The sequence below is a fragment of the Scyliorhinus torazame genome, chromosome 3 (assembly GCF_047496885.1).
Source record: "Scyliorhinus torazame isolate Kashiwa2021f chromosome 3, sScyTor2.1, whole genome shotgun sequence".
In the NCBI taxonomy this organism is placed as follows: Eukaryota; Metazoa; Chordata; class Chondrichthyes; order Carcharhiniformes; family Scyliorhinidae; genus Scyliorhinus; species Scyliorhinus torazame.
Genome location: NC_092709.1, coordinates 156,058,662 through 156,076,123, shown reverse-complemented (window position 1 = coordinate 156,076,123; position 17,462 = coordinate 156,058,662). Strand labels below are relative to the sequence as shown.

At 44.3% G+C, this 17,462-nt stretch overlaps 1 protein-coding gene across 7 annotated transcripts in view; it reads left to right on the top strand.

Annotated features, from left to right (window-relative positions):
• LOC140408768 (LIM domain-binding protein 2) overlaps window positions 1-17,462 on the top strand; it is a 728,711-nt gene that overhangs the window by 57,236 nt on the left and 654,013 nt on the right. For all 7 annotated transcript variants that reach the window (XM_072496432.1, XM_072496430.1, XM_072496429.1 and 4 more), the window contains exon 2: window positions 13,588-13,696. In XM_072496432.1, the coding sequence (XP_072352533.1) occupies window positions 13,677-13,696 (20 nt within the window). In that variant the 5' untranslated portion in view covers window positions 13,588-13,676. The remainder of the gene's footprint in view (window positions 1-13,587; window positions 13,697-17,462) is intronic.

The window sequence follows — 17,462 nt, the reverse complement described above, 5'->3', positions numbered from 1 at the left end:
TTAGGTATAAAAAGAGGGGCATTTTAGCAGAGAGGTACCCTTCTCACTCCCCTGTGGGAGTGTGGGTCAAAGCTGTGTTCTTTAAGCTTGCCTCCTCAAACAAAGACCATCATGGTTTTGCAAGTATGTTTCTATTAAACTTCTTAGAAATGTATTAGAAATTGATAGGAGATACTTCAGGATTTTCCATGTTTTAGATATCTCATTCTCTTAAGAGAAGTTAGTGTGTTAGCAGATAACAAAGGATTGTTAACGGGTTTTTATATTATTAACTGATAACTAAAGACTGTTAATCAATTAATATTTTTAACTCTGCAATCCTGTATGTATCAATTGAGAGTATTTTACAATAAAAATACTTTGATTAAAATTATACCGTGTAGACTTACTCTCAAAGTTTAAAATCCTAGACACTCATTTAGGAAGTCCTAAATGAGTAGGACCCACGACGACTGAGGTAACGATTTAGTTATGAGTGACGCATCTGAAGTTTTCCCATAAAAAGTATCTGAGATCCTGTTTAACTGTCTGAGACCCGGAAAAGCATTCTCCTTTCGTGAGATCTATTTTGAGTCTTCTCAGAGAAACAGATTTCCCTCTTTTGGTGGGTTAACCTAGAGCATAGGTTATTAATAAAGTATTATCAGGTCCGGAATAACCTAAAGCCTTCACAAAAGGAAATTCATGTTTGCAAACCTACTGAAGTATTTTTGAGGATGTAACTAGTAGAATGGATGAGAGTGAACCAGTGGATGTGGTGTATGTAGATTTTCAGAAAGCTTTTGATAAAGCCCCACATAAGAGGTTAGTGTGCAAAATTAAGTACATGGGATTGTAGGGGCTGGTTTAGCACAGTGGGCTAAACAGCTGGCTTGTAATGCAGAACAATGCCAGCAGCGCGGGTTCAATTCCCGTACCGGCCTCCCTGAATAGGTGCCGGAATGTCGTGACTAGGGGCTTTTCACAGTAACTTCATTGAAGCCTACTTGTGACAATAAGCGATTATTAGTATTATTATTATTATTGTGGGTAATATATTGACATGGATTGAAAATTGGTTAGCAGACAGGAAATAAAGAGTAAGAATAAATGGGTCTTTTTGAAGTGGAAGGCAGTGACGAGTGGGGACTCACATTTCACCCATTGGATACATGGACTGTGCACTTACAGAGAACATTCGAATAAATGGTATATTTATAATTTGTGTAATCCTTATAAATCTGTATATCCCAGTAAAGCTGGGTGAACTATAGTTAATCTTTTCTTGTTTAATAAAAGTTTTATTCTTTTGTTCGAAGTTAATCAGCAGTCCTGTTCAATCAAGTGTCTAAATAAAAATTAAAAGTTACGATCTACTGAGCCAGGGTCCACTCTGGGACCTTACTGAATAAATCAGATGGGACCATAAGAGGGAAAATGCGATAATCTATTATTCAGGAAGCTATAGGGGGGTACTTAGAAAATCTCAATGCGATCAGGCTGAGTCAACATGGTTTTGTGAAAAGGAAATCATGTTTGACTCATTTATTAGAGTTCTTTGAGGCCTAAACTGTTTAGAGTTTAGAAGAATGAGGGGAGATCTAATTGAGGTGTACAAGATGCTAAAAGGTGTGGATAAAGTAGACGTGGAGCTGATGCTTCCTCTTGTGGGGCATTCTAAAACTAGAGGTCATAATCTTAGAATAAGAGGGAGCAAATTTAAAACAGATTTGAGGAAAAACTACTTCTCCCAAAGGGCTGTGAATCTGTGGAATTCACTACCCCAGAGTGCGGTGGATGCAGAGACAGTGAGTAAATTTAAGGAGGAGTTAGTCAGGTCTTTAATTGGTAATGGGTTGAAGGGTTATGGGGAACAGGCAGAACAGTGGAGTTGAGGCTAGGATGGGATCAGCAATGATCACATTGAGGATGTTAGGCTTGGGATGCTAAATTGCCTATGCCACTCCTAGGTCACATGTTCTAGGGAGGAGATGTTCCAGCTAATTCTGCAATCCAGCTCTTGACCTGTAACATTGTGGGTAGCAGATGAAGCACATATCATCCATGATAGAATGGCGGAGCAGACTTGATGGACCGAATGGCCGAATTCTGCTCCTATATCTTATGAACTTATGAAGTAACAAGCAATGTGGATGAAGGGGAACCTGTGGTTGTGCTGTACTCAGATTTCCAGAAGAAAGTTGGCAAAGTGCCATATCAAAGGTTACTGCACAAAATAAGAGCTTTTGTTTGGAAGGTGACATATTAGCATGGATAAAGGATTGGTTGGCCACCAGCATGCAGAGAGTTGGCATATCTGGGTCATTTTTGAGTTGGCAAGATGTAACCAGTAGAGTGCCACAGGGATAACTGCTAGGGCCTCAACTATTTGCAGTCTGTGTTAATTTCTTTGATGAAGGGACTGAATGTATGGTTACTATATTTGCTGGTGACACACAGCTAGGTAGGAAAGTAAGTTGTGAAGAGGACATGGAGGGGGGGGGGGGGGCGTGATTTTCCTGTGCAAATCCAGCTATGTGTGGCAAATTCTGGGAGAGGCCTGGAACAAAATTTGCACAGTTAATTTTTAAAAATTTAGAGTATCCAATTCTTTTCTTTCCAATTAAGGGGCAATTTAGCGTGGCCAATCCACCTAACCTGCACATCTTTGGGTTGTGGGAGCAAGACCCACCCAGACACTAGGAGAATGTGCAAACTCCACGTGGACAGTCACACTGGGCTGGGACCGAACCCGGGGTCCTCTGAATTGTGATGTAGAAGTGCTAACCACTTAAGCCATCATGCCACCTTGGGTGCAAAACAGTTTGTGATGTCCCAGGCCCCTCCCAGCAGGTATGATCAGGTTCACCCCCTTGATTACCATTCATCTAAATATGTTTTAATATTCAAAATGGGCTTAAAGCCATAACTTCGGGAATGCGCTATGTTCCCTACCGATGTGATGTGGCACTGGTGGGAATCACTACTTCTCTTGCTGGTGTGTTTAAGCCCCACCCCTCATAATGATGGTGCAAAACATGCCCCCCTTCAAAAAGAATGGCAAAAATATTTCGGGAAACATGCTGGTTTTCTGTCTGAATCTGACACTTTGACATTTTCTGGCAATTCGCCCAAGCAGTTTGCAAAGGGATGCAGATAAGTGAGTGGGCAAAGTATATTGTGGGAAAATGTGAACTTGTCCAGTTTGCCAGGAAGAATGAAGCAGCATTATTTAAATTGCAGGAGATTGCAGGACTTGGAGGCACAGAGGCATCTGGGTCTCCTGGTACATGAATCACAAAAAGTTAGTATGCAGGTAGAGCAAGCGATTTGGAAGGCAAATGGAATGTTGTTGTTTGTTGCAAGGGTAATGGAATATAAAAGGAGTGCTGTTTTGCTACAGTTATATGGGATATTGGTGAGAACACATCTCGAGCACTATATACAGATTTGGTTTCCTTATTTAAGATAGAAACAATTCAGAAAACATTCACTTCACTTATTCCTGGAATGATGGGGTTATTCTATGAGGAATAATTGTAATTTAGGCAAATGAGAGGTGATCTTATTGAAACATATGAGATCCAGAGGGGACTTGACAGGGTGGATGCTGAGGGCGCAAGTTTAAAAATAAGGGGTCTCCCATTTAAGAGATGAGGAGAATTTTTTCCTCTCAGATCATGAGCCTGTGGAACTCTCTTCCCCAGAGAATGATGGAGGCAGGGTCATTGAATATTTTTTTTTAGAAAATATTTTATTGACGCATTTGTAATTTTCACAGTTTAACACAAATTAACATTCTAAGCAACTGAGCGGCCCGACGCACACAACCACATCACCAGAACATACCCAACATACCCTCCTACACTAGCTCCTAACTACCCGTATATTAGATTCCCTGTCCTTATTTTATACTGCCAAGCCTCCCATTTTCTCTCCCCCTTTCCCCCCCTTTCTGCTGATGTTCAGTTTTCCTTAAAGAAGTCGATGAACGGCTGCCACCTCCGAGCAAACCCTTAAGTTGAACCTCTCAAGGCGAACTTAATCTTTTCCAGCCTGAGAAACCCTGCCATGTCGCTTACCCACACTCCTGACTTTGGAGGATCCGAGTCCCTCCATCCCAGCAAATTCCGTCTCCAGGCCACCAGGGAGGAAGAGGCCAGAACATTGGCCTCCCTCCCCCCTGGGTCCCCGGATCTTCCGATATCCCAAAGATTGCCATTTCTGGACTCTGAGTCACCCTCCCTTCCAGGACCTCTGACATGACGTCCGCAAATCCCTGCCAGAATCCCCTCAACTTTGGACATGGCCAGAACATATGCACGTGATTCGCCGGGCTTCCCCCACAGTGTCCGCACCTATCCTCCACTTCCTCGAAAAACCTACTCATCCGGGCTACCGTCATGTGGGCCCTATGAACCACCTTGAATTGGATCAGGCTAAGCCTGGCACACGACAAGGATGAATTGACTCTCCTCAAGGCCTTTTCCCATAGTCAAACTTCCAGCTCCCCTCCCAACTCTTTCTCCCACTTCCTCTTCACCTCCCCGATTGGGACCCCTTCCTACTCCATCAATTCCTTGTATATCTCCGAGACCCTCCCCTCCCCAACCCCCGTTTTAGCTATTAGCTTCTCCTGTTGTCCCCTGAGGGGGAAGTGAGGAAAACTTGGAACCTGCCTCCGGACAAAGTCTCGTACCTGTAGGTACCGAACCCCGTTTCTACCCGGAAACTCATACTCCTCCTCTAATGCCTCCAGGCTCGGAAAGCCCTCCTCAATGAAGAGATCCCCAACTCTCTCAATCCCTGCCCGCTGCCACCTCCTAAAGCCCCTGTCCAACCCCCTCGGAACAAACCGGTGATTATCACAGATCGGTGACCACACTGACGCCCCTCCAGTCTCATGTGCTGTCTCCATTGTTCCCACACCCTCAGGGCTGACCCTACCACTGGGCTTGTGGAGTACCGAGCCGGCGAGAACGTCAGGGGAGCCGTTAGCAAAGCCTCCAAACCCGTACCCTTACACGATGCCACCTCTACTCGTTCCCACACCAACCCCTCCCCCACTTCCTAACCATTGATGTGTTGACCGCCCAGTAATAGTTCATAAAGTTCGAAAGGGCTAAGCCCCCCTCCCCACACCCCCGTTCCAAAAGTACCTTCTTCACCCTCAGGGTCTTACCAGCCCATACAAAACCCGAGATCGGCGCTTTCATCTTACTGAAAAAAGCCTTGGGGATAAAAATTGGAAGACACTGAAACACGAACAGCAATCTCGGGAGGACTGTCACCTTTACAGTCTGTACCCTCCCCGCCAATGACAGCGGGAGCATGTCCCAACAGTGGAAGTCTCTTTTCATTTGTTAGACCACCCTGGCCAGATTTAACTTATGGAGCTGACCCCAGTCCCTAGCCACCTGAATCCCCAGGTATTTAAAACTCCTACCCACCACTTTGAACGGTAACTCCCTCAGTCTCCTCTCATGACCCCGTACCTGGATCGCGAACACCTCGCTCTTACCCATATTTCACTTGTAGCCTGAGAACCGACCAAATTCTTCCAGTATCTCCATAATTCCAGCCGTCCCCCTCAGCAGGTCTGTTATGTACAGGAGCAAATCGTCTGCGAAGAGGGGGACCCTATGTTCCCCCCCCTCTCACTATCTCCCGCCAAACATTTGATGACCCAAGGGCTCTATGGCCAGGCAAACAGTAATGGGGAGAGAGGACACCCCTGCCTTGTCCCCCTACACAAACTAAAGTATTCTGACCGGATCCGATTGGTCCTTACATTCGCCACCGGTGCCTGGTATAGCAACCGGACCCAGTCCACAAATCCCTGCCCGAACCCAAACCTTCCTCAGATATCCCACAAGTACTTCCACTCCACCCGGTCAAAGGCCTTTTCTGCATCCATGGCTACTATCACCTCAACCCCGCGCCCCTCCGCAGGCATCATTATAACATTTAGGAGCCTCCTAATGTTGGACGCCAAGTGCCGTCCCTTCACAAATCCCGTCTGGTTCTCCCCTATTACCTCCGGGACACAGTCCTCTATTTGTGTGGCCAGGATCTTTGCCAGCAACTTTGCATCTACATTCAAAAGAGAGTTCGGCCTATACGATCCACAGCTCTCTGGACCCTTATCCCGCTTCAAAATAAGGGAAATTAATGCCTGTGATAGGTTTGGGGGAAGCATTCCCAGTGGCATGGACTCATTAAAGGCCTTTACCAGGAGCGGCCCCAGTAACCCAGAAAACGTTTTGTAAAACTCGACCGGGTATCCATCAGGTCCCAGAACCTTGCCCGATTGCATCGCCCCCAGTCTGCCTGTCACCTCCCCAAGCCCGATTGGATCTCCCAAGCCTTCCACCAACTCCTCGACTCCCCTCGGGAACTCCAGCCCCCTCAAGAATCGCTTCATACCCTCCTCCCTGGCTGGGGGTTCCGATTTATAAAGTCGGCTATAAAATTCCCCAAACACATCGTTCACCCCCTTTAGGTCCACAACGACCTTCCCTCCTGTATCCTTTACTTCCCCAATTTCTCGCGCTGCCTCCTGTTTCCTCAGCTGATGCGCCAACAGCCTGTTGGCTTTTTCCCCATATTCATACACCGCCCCTTTTTACCCTTCTCAGCTGCCCCTCCGCCTTACCTGTGGACAGGAGCCCAAATTCCATTTGAAGTCCCTGACGCTCCTTCAGGAGCCCCTCATCCGGAGACTCCACATATCTCCTGTCCACCTGTAAAATTTCACCGACCAGCCTGTCCAGCCCGCCCGTCCAGTCTTCTCCCTGTGAGCCCGAATCGAGAGTCATTGAATATTTTTATGATAGTTCTGATAGATTCTTGATTGACAAGGGAGTCAAAGAGTAATGGGGGGTCGGAAGGAAAATGGTGTTGAGACTGTAATCAGATCAGCTATGATCCTATTGAATGTTGGAGCAAGCTCGGGGGGCCGTATGGCCTACTCCTAATATGTATGTTTGTATGTATGTATGTATGAACGTATGATTCTTGGTACAAAGGGAGTCCAAGAGATATGGTGAAAGGATGGTGGAAAGTGGAAGTTCTTATTAAATGGTGGAGCAGGTTGGCTTGAGGAGTCCTATCTGCTTCTATTTCTTCTTTTCTATATTCTCAAACAGTCAACATGTCAATTGATGACATTTCATCAGAACTGGAAGGAGTTAGAGATTGAACAGCGCATGAGGAAGTAAAGATTCAGGAAAAAAACGTGGGATTGAGGGTGCTGGAGGAGAGAACACAACTATTGCCAGCACCTTAAGTTTATTTGAGTTTCACTTGAACAGTGTAAACGAGGTCAGAGTGGGATAGAGAAATAAAATGGACTGTGTAGAATCTGCTAAAGTAGAACGCATTGACCAAGCAGGTAGAAAACGGAGGTTTGGTATATTTACAATATGCCGAATCTCCACTCCCCGAAGGTCAGGGTTTTTTATACTGTAATCTGATCCCCTGTTAAGGGGAACCCCTGCCCACACTAACGGGGAAGCTCGTATTCAGTGTGGGTCACGGGGAATCTGATTGTCCTGATGCAGTGACCTCCACGAGGGTTACAACAGACAGATAATTAGACAAGTGACCGGAAGCTCAAAATCATGCTTCCAGACTGATAACCGACATACATTCTGAAGTCAATTCACATTCTTGGAGTTGAACACAGCCAAGTGAACTGTTGTCTAGTGCTGGGATATTATTAGGGTCCAGGAGCATGAACAAAGCGATTTGGATGATTATAACGGCTGTCCCTTATTAAAATATTTCCTGTTGACCTCCTGACCTAAACGGCTGGAGGTTGGATGAGAAGCAGCTGCCGAGTTGATAAAATCAGCTTGCTTGGAGGCGGGATTATGGGCATGGCCCCAGCACAATGTGCACGCATGTGAAGGGCTCGACACAGGAATTGCCCCTGGGTGAGAGTGGAAACCCAGGGAAGCTTGAGTGTTGCCATGTGGGGTCCACCTGCCCCACAAGAAAATTTAAAAAATTTAAAACTGTATTTTAATGCCCTCTAATGGGCTTCTTTGCAGTACTGGGCAGCTTTGACATGGCAGACCTTTGGTACTAATGGCAGTTGTCCCCCCACAATGTCATTAGAGCCTGATCTGAATATTCAAAGTATCCTGCGGTCTTTCTGCTGCAAACTCTTCCAGCCTTGTATAAATCCTCCCCTCCTCCGGTCCTCTCTCCAGAATACTTTTCTGCCTTTGGCCATTGTGTATCCCAAATTCTTTTGTCTTACCACTGATGTCCAAATCCCTCCTTTCTGTTTTTCTTTGTCTTATTTCTTTATCTCATTCCCTCAATTTCTCCCTGTTTTTCCATTTTTCTTTGCCTGTCCACCTCTTAGTTTCTTGCGACCCCTGCTTCAGTCTCTCTCCACCCCCATCACCACCTCTCTCCCATGGGCATTTTTTTTTTTTTGAAACACTTAAATGCAGAGCTCCCAGGGCTATTTGTCTTACATTAAAGCCATGTGTGTTATTCAAGATAATCTTCTAACCTCATCAATGCGACCTTCTTTGAAACAGGGGAATCAAAACCACAGCATTCAAGTTATGGTTCCAGAAAGGTTATAGGCATCATTTTGAAACAATTTATTTCAATGTATATGACTACTGTTATGGCATGGCTAATGGCAAATGCCGACCGGCCCAATCCCAGAAGAGAAACTTGAAACAGCTGCCAAAACATTTTTTTTTACAATTTGTATAGTATGAGGAGACGGTCTGAAACACCGAAATGATGTCCCCAACTACTTGTGATGATTTGATAATAAAGTCAATGTTTACAAAGAAAGAAAAAAACAAAAATAGAATTAGACTTTAATGCAAAAATGGCTCACACAATAAACAATATTTTAAAACAGTTCCAAAAGATTTTAACCATCTTCAGATCTACCCTTCCCCATTCTGTTCAACAACGCCTTCTAGATTGTAAAATATATAAAATGTCTGTATTTTCTTTTTACCACACAGTGCTTTGTTTTCTCTTGGTGTGTGCTTTGAGACTAACAGCAGCTGGTTCTTCAGGTGTGGCTTTGTTCACACGGCTTGCTGGGCATTCTGACCAGCTATTCCTCCTGCCTGTTGGCAACTCTAAACAGCTACCCCTCTCATAGTTTTCAGTATCTCCTTAAATACGTTCTTTACCTTTGATCTCTCCATTGTCTCACCCAGTCTCTTTAAAAATGCCCCTTCCCTGGTGCATGTGAAACTGTACCTGGGCCCTCGGGAGGCCATATTCGGCGTGTCGGACCAGCCGGGGTTGGAAACGGGCGCAGAGGCAGATGTTGTAGCCTTCGTTTCATTGATCGCCCGAAGGGTGTTAGGGTGGAGATCATCCTCTCCACCCTGTGCCCTGGCGTGGCGGGGGGACCTGCTGGAATTCTTGACACTTGAAAACGTCAAATTTGAACTGAGGGGAAGGATGGCGAGGTTCTACAATCATGGGCGTTATTTATTATGCACTTTTGAGAATTGGATTACATCAAACATTAGGGGGGGCTGGGAGGGTTGGGGGGAGAGGGACTGTATGTGTTACGGTGACTATGGGTGATTCCTGATTCCTTTTTGTCATTTGTTTATGTTAATATGCGGGCTAATGTCTGGGGTTTGGTGGGAGGATTTTATCGTTGTTATTGATATGGGGATTGACATTACATTCGTTACTGATTATTATTTATTGTTGAGTGTAAATTTGGGAGAAAATGTGAAAAGGAGGAGAATAAAAAATATTTTTTAAAATGCCCCCTCCCAGAACTGATTAAATTAATTTCTTTACTTTAGATCTAAGTGTTTAAAAAAGTAAACTCATCCTTTACTTACTTTATTTCCTCACCTTTTTTTCAACCTGCGTATATTCTGCTTTGAATCAAAACAGCCCATTCAAATCTACTCTTGTTATTGCCTTATGTAAACATCTGTTAAATTCCTCTAGGTTCATTATCGTATCAACCACATCTGGTTGTTAGTTTAGATTCTCACAGTCACTCTGTCTCTTACTCCAATTGCCATACTTCCAGATCTCCAATAGCTGAAGAAATATGACAATGATGTTACCAAAAGAAACATTTTTGTTTTCTTGTCAGTACGCATCTTCCATCCTATTTGTTTGATTTGCTATTTGGTCTCATTGAACTAATCATGTTAAGAGGGGATAAAAGCAAAATACTGGCAATGCTAGAAATCTGAAATAAAGCAGAAAAAGCTGGACAAACTCAGCAGGTCTGGCAGCATCTGTGGAGAGAGAGAGACAGTTAGAGTTTTGAGTCTGTGTGACTCTTCAGAACTATGGGGCGGGATTCTCTCAGCCCCGTGCCGGGCTGGAGAATGCCCGCAATCGCGCCACGCCGCCCGGCGGAGCGGAGTATCGGCGCCATTGGCACTGGCGTGTTTGGCGCGGCGCTGGTCTTGGGCCGCTGATTCTCGGATGGGCCGCTCTAAAAAGGCAGAGTCCCGCCTGCGCCGTCCATACCTGGTCGCAGCCGGCGGGAACTCTGTGCGCAGGGTCGGGGGGGGGTGGGTGGGTGGGGGGGGGGGGGGGGGGGGGGAGAGGGGGGGGGTGGGAGAGGGGGTGGGGGGGTGCTCCGAACCCGGGGGTGGGCCTCCGATGGGACCTGGCCCACGTTTGGGGCCCACCAATCGGCGGGCCGGCCTCTCGTTCCCCGGGCCTATTTTCTTATGCGCCGGCCCCTGAACTCCTGCGCCATGTTACGTCGGGGCCGGCACTTTGAGGGAGGCCACCGCACATGCGCGGGTTGGCGCGGCGCACAGTTCACGCCGGAATAGGAGTGTGAACCGCTCCAGCGCGTGCTGGCCCCCCGTAGGGCCAGAATCAGTACTCCCAGCGGCCCAATCACGCTGTCGTGAAACGCGACGGCGTTTCCGATGGCGTGGACATTCTGCCGCCGAATGGGAGAATCCTGCCCACGATGTGGACATGCTGGCGTTGCACTGGGGTGGGCACAGTAAGAAGTCTTACAACACCAGGTTAAAGTCCCAACAGGTTTGTTTCGAATTACGAGCTTTCGGAGCACAGCTCCTTCCTCAGGTGAATGAAGAGATGAGTTCCAGAAACACATATATAGACAAAGTCAATGATGCAAGACAATACTTTGACTGCGAGTCTTTGCAAGTAATTAAGTCTTTACAGATCCAGATGGAGCGACTGGAGAGAGGAATAATCACAGGTTAAAGAGGTGTGGATTGCCTCAAGCCAGGACAGTTGGTAGGATTTCACAAGTCCAGGCCAGATGGTTGCCGGGGTGGGGGGTGGGGGTGAATGTAATACAACATGAATCCAAGGCCCCAGTTGAGGCCGTACTCATGTGTGCGGAACTTGGCTATCAGTTTCTGCTCGGTGATTCTGCGTTGTCGTGTGTCCTGAAGGCCACCTTGGAGAACGCTTAACCAAAGATCAGAGGCTGAATGCCCTCGACTGCTGAAGTGTTCCCTGGCTGGCCACAGGATAGCAAACATTCAGGCGAAATAACAGATCGATACCTCTGACATACTGCTTCTTTAAATACTGTAGATGTACAATTCTACAGGGAAGCCTAGATACTTATGACTTGTCGTTTGAACAATAGATTTTAAAACTAAAGTCTACTTGCACGAGAAGAACGTGCAACAAGTCATGATGTCTCAAATATTGGGCTGCTGCACAGATAGATTGTTCTGTGGTATTGTCGAGCAACCGATTTCCTCCTGTTTAATAGATGGTGCATCATTTCTGGTAATCACAGACTCTGTGTTTAACCCTATGCATTTGCCGATGGAACTCCAGGTGGAACTCCAGGTGGAGTCCTATCTGGAAGAATCTTGTGATGAGCAGGATCAGCTGAGTGATTATTGGGGATTAAGTTGTCGCACTTGTTCTTGAATTGTTCATGCAAGGTTTGCTATGTATGTGGTGCTGCTCCAGCCACAGCCTTGGGGAGGAGTAAGTAATAGCTTCTGATACAGTTTCTGCTGTAGAGCAGATTATCTTCATGAAGTCCTCAGATCTGCATCAACCCATCCTAGTCAGTTCATTTTTTTTAAATCGAGGGAATACCAAATGCAATTCTTATAGTTTAAAATTAGGATATTAAGGCGAAGAGCCATCCATGCTGCAGGATTAAAGAAAAAAACACATTAAATCAAGAAATGGGTGACATCAACCTTGCAGTGTTCTATTTTCATGATTTTCTTTCTAAAAGGCCTGTTGGAAGCTATATTTGTCTGACCTTCAATGTATACAGTTATTGACTACCAACTAAAATGGGTGTAGCCAGACTAGAAATGTGATGGGTGGAACTGCCTTACAAATGGCCCACTTCTGCTCTTAGTTCACGCGTATGTAAATATTAACTACATCTCAAATGGGACCAGCCTGTAGAATGGCTGAGCATTACTTTGCGTTAACAGGTTCTGAAGGCAGTCCTTTTTTATTATTATTTAAATTACAAGTTGTGAATATTTAGCACCTAGAGGATGGAAGCGAGATATTGTTCTCGCATTAGTGTGAAATTAACTAACCGGTGACCCTTTGCTTTCTTTTCATTACCATAAACTGCAGAATCACCTCACCTGTAAATTAGCGTAAGTCGTAAAGTCGCCATCGTCCCAGATGACCATCGGCTGATTTCTTGAGGGAGAGAGCTGACTGATGGTGATTTAATCTGAGGATCACCACACCTCAGGCAAGGGGCGAGGTTGAGAAGTCGCAGCGTTCATGAATAAGCTCAAACTGGTACGGGAATTGAACCCACGCTGCTGGCCTCGCTCTGCATCACGGACCAGCTGTCTAGCCAACTGAGCTAAACCAGCAGCTAATTTAGTTGCAGTGGTCTGTTGACATAAAAAATGAGCTTGAAAGATTTTGAAGTGCTTCCTGATTTATTATTAGCATGCAGCAAAATGCAATTCATTTAAATGGGGTTCCACAGTGATGCACACCTCCAAATTGCAGTTGGTTCATCTCAAATTGATTCGAACATATTTCTATCTTGGGAACAGATGAATCTGCATTCCCATTTAGCCTCAGAAGCCCCATTGTGCACTGATTCATGGACTTTTAAAGCAATCAGAGAATTTCATTCACATCTCCACCCAATCAGCTTGGCAATCATCACCCTTTCTTTAAACCTGTAGTGAGAACCTTTGCAGAATAATAGAGAACAGGAATCCAGGTGCTTATTATTCACTCTTTTAGCTTCAAATGCATAAATTTGCTGCTTTACCAAAAGAACTGGTCCATTTGTGAAGTTATATTTTAAGAGGTAGGTTATTTTCCAGCAGTATAGAAGAGGCAATAATTTTAAGCTTATCACTTTTGATTTGTGATTGGTGATGCTAAATAGCTGCTGAGATCAGTGGCATTTTGACCTTGTCACGGGGATATACAGTGAGTTCTACTTCTCGTAAAGTCATTCATATTTTCTTTAATTTATCCCTGTGGAGAAATGGTCGATACTACTTAGGACTGAAGTGGATGCAAAACCTATGATTTACATGAAATGGGAGCTTTTGGTGAAGATTGAGCAGACATTGAGTTTACAAATGCTTTAAAATTATGAATGTTTTTGACTTGCTTTTGTAGGCTGCTATCTTTTGAAGCATTCCAAACTGTACTCTCCACAAGAACTTGAACCGATCATCTCAATTCCTTTTTCATTCAGCTCCAGAACAATGTTGGACAGAGAAATGGGGTAAGCATGATTATTTTGTATTATGCTTTCTCGCCTTTTTAAAATTATTTTGTTGGGATGTGGATTTTGCTGTTGTTTTGCTTTAAAAGCTCCATTAATTTCTGGAAGCGGTGCTTCATGACTCAATGCAGGTTTAGCTCTAAAGATGCACTGTTGTTCAAATTATTATGTTGTCATGAAGTGACAATGGTGTACTCAGAAACTGAACCATGCAATAATATGACCGAGATTTTCTTCACACGGAGAGATGCTAACCACTTGAACTGCATGAGAGAAGTGTTGAATAGAAACAAGGCACTTTCTCAAAGGGAAGGGAAGATAGGGTGCCAGAATAATCTGGGCTGATCTGACACACCCATGTAGTTGGAAGTGTTGGTGTTGGAAGAATTTATTTTAAAATAATTTAAAATTTATGCATAGGAAACCAAATTATTTATTGATAACAAATGCTCCACACTGGAGATTGAATGGTAGAGTGGGTTAACACATTGTTTGTTCAGCAATGAAATTTTGACTTGAATCTAGCTCAGCATGAATGAGATTCTCCTCTCCTTACGGATTATGCTGGTTAATAGGGCACCCGAAATTTAGTATGTGCAAACTCAACATATGTTGTAAATTCAGAGATCAATATGGAACAATTTGGCAATCTCAGTTGGGTGACTGGTGTGGAGAGTGGAAAAATATATACTAATGTAGTAGTGAGTGCTCTTCGAGTTGGGACAAAGGAGACAATTATATCTCAATCTATGTGCATTTGATATTGGCAATTGGTTGTAACGATGCAAAGTGTTCGCCCCAATTCATCAGCATCCCTAATCCTGAGTGTAATAATCAAAAAGACATTTGGCTAAAATATTGCTACAGATCATCAATGATATTGTAATAACTGGATGTTTTGATGCAGTAAATATATCTTAAACTCACCACAGAAAACTGAGTGTCATCCTTACTTTTTTAGTAACATATTAATTATATCCTATCAACTTCTCAGACACTGAAAAATAACCATTACAACAAAGAGTTTCATTCCTTCAGTTCTTTAACTGTTGGGAATTTAAAATTCAATTTTTTTCAAGTTTTTGTTTTGGTCTCATATTCCTCTCTCTTAATGCAATCTTCCTTTCCCTCTCTTTATTTCACGTTCTGTACCAGAGTTTAGCATTGGATTTACTCACTCTATTGCTGAGACTATGCTCTGTTCATTTCACAATCTTTAAAACTGATTGTTTAAAGAGAAATGCAATTGGTTATCCTGCTAACTCAGATCCCAGAAGCCCTGTTTCCCTCAGTGCAATATTTTTAGCTTCTAGTTGGGCAGCTTTTTACACATAAAATGTAAATGCCTCAATGTGCGAGGGCAGGTATAACTAAACAAAGATGCTTTACTTTGTGAAAGTGAATGTGGGCCACCTGCAGGCAGAGATAGGAGAAATGGTGAAGTGGAGTAAAGAAATGACAGAGACATCAATCAAATACTTTGTATCCATCTGCACAGTGGAAGACACCAAAGCATTCCATCGGCCTTTTGGCTAAGATCAAGTGTCTGGTATGACTCTTGTGGAGCCCATGAATTGGATTCAATTTGAATTGGTTTTTGGAGCAGGCAAGGAGCTGGATTAGGGGTTAGCCCCTGTCCGCACTCTGAGCTCTGGTTTTGTAACTCAGAAAAAGTAATAAAAAAACAAATAGTAGGCAACGCAGGGTATAACAAGAATGAAAAAATTAAAGAAATTAGTATTAGTGAAGAAATAGTATTGGAGAAATTAATGGACCTCAAATCGGCAAATCCCTTAGATTTCACAGCTTGCAACTGAGGGTTTTAAAAGAGCTGACTACAGAGATGGTGGATGCATTGGTTTGGATCTTCCACAATTTTCTAGATTCTAGAAGAATCCTCATGAATTGGAAGGGAGCAAACTTATTCAAGAAAGGTGGGAAGGAGAAAACGTGAAGGTATAGGTCAGTTAGCTGAACAAATATCAGTGGCACAGAAAGTGCGAGTCCACCTGGGTGGGGGGCGGGGGGGGGGGGGCGTGGACTGGGAGGGGATGTGGGGGCCGGTGGGGGGGGGGGGAACTCTGACTGGGAAGTTAAAGGTTGGGGGTCAGACTGGAAAGGGAATTCAGGCCGGACCTGGAGTGGGAATTGGGTCGAGTCAGACTGAGGGGGATGGGGGTCAATCCGGCAGAGGGGATGGTGGGTCAGACTGGGAGTGGATGGCGGACTCGGTCCTGGAGGGGGTGAGGGAAACCAGGAGGTTATGGGCCAATGTGTTAGTGACTTAGCTGAGGGGACTGAGTATGATGTATTTAAGTTTGTTGACAATGCAAAGTTAGGTGGGACGTAGGATGCACAATGACTGTCAAGGGAAATCGGTTAAAAGAAAATTACTGCAGATGCTGGAATCTGAAACCAAAAGAGAAAATGCTGGAAAGCCTTAGCAGGTTTGGCAACATCTGTAGGGAAAGAAAAGAGCTAACGTTTCGAGTCCAGGTGACCCTTTGTCAAAGCTGGAGGGAAATAGGTTATTCACTTCAGTAGGAAAAATATAAAAGCAGAATATTTTTCAAAATGGTTTGTGACTGTAAAATGTTAGTATTCCGAGGGACATGTATGTTCTTGTATGAAAACCACATATAGTTAACATGCAGGTACAGCAAACAATTAGGTAGGAAGGAAAATAGAATGATGATTTTTTATTAAAATGTATTGAAGTATAATAATCTTTATTGTCACAAGTAGGCTTACATTAACGCTGCAATGAAGTTACTGTGAAAATCCCCTAGTTGCCACACTTCGGCGCCTGTTCGGGTACACAGAGGGAGAATTCAGAATGTTCAAATTACATAATAGCACGTCTTTTGGGACTTGTGGGAGGAAACCGGAGCACCCGGAGGAAACCATGCAGACACGGGGAGAACGTGCAAACTCTGCACAGACAATGACCAAAGATGGAATCGAATCTGGGACCCTGGTGCTAACCACTGTACTACCGTGCCACCCAAGTCGGAGTTTATGGAGTAGGAGTGGAAAGATGTCCAAAGATGTGCAGGTTAGGTGGGTTGGCCATGTTAAATTGCCCTTAGTGTAGATTAAGTTCAGACGGTATTTGGTTCGGGCAGGTGAGTGTGCTTGGGTGGGTTGCTCTTTCAGAGGGACCCTGGTGCTGTGAAGCAACAGTGATAACCACTGTGTTACCGTGCCGCCCATGTATGAAGATTGTGCGAGAATGTTGAGTTGAAGTAGATGTTCAGCCATCTCAGATCTCATTGAATGGTTGGGTAGGCTGAAAGGCCTGGATGGCCTACTCCTGCTTCTCTTTCTTACGATAAACCCCCAAAAACGGAACTGCAGAAAAATCCATTCAGCCATAGGCACAGGCCTTGTGCCTCTCATCGGCTTTATAGCTTCAGCATAAGATTTTCTGTGCTTGTTTTCTGTTTCCTTGGTTGATGATGTAATCCAGGACCTTGACAATAGGAGTTCTAACTGTAAAGGTGCATTTAATATTTCCCTACTTCTAACAGCTATGAACCTATAGCAACATCAATATAAAATTTCAATTTAGCAAAGCTTAAATGCTGAAAAATAATAAAAGGAGATAATTTTTGGTTATATTTCAACAATTTAATAACGGTTTGGGCATTCCTGTCGATATAGAAAGAGATGAGATAAGGCTGGAGAATCGATAAGTCTCACTCTGTCCTTGTCGCTTCCGGCAATGATAATTAGTTCTTGCAATAACAGAATTATTTATGATGTT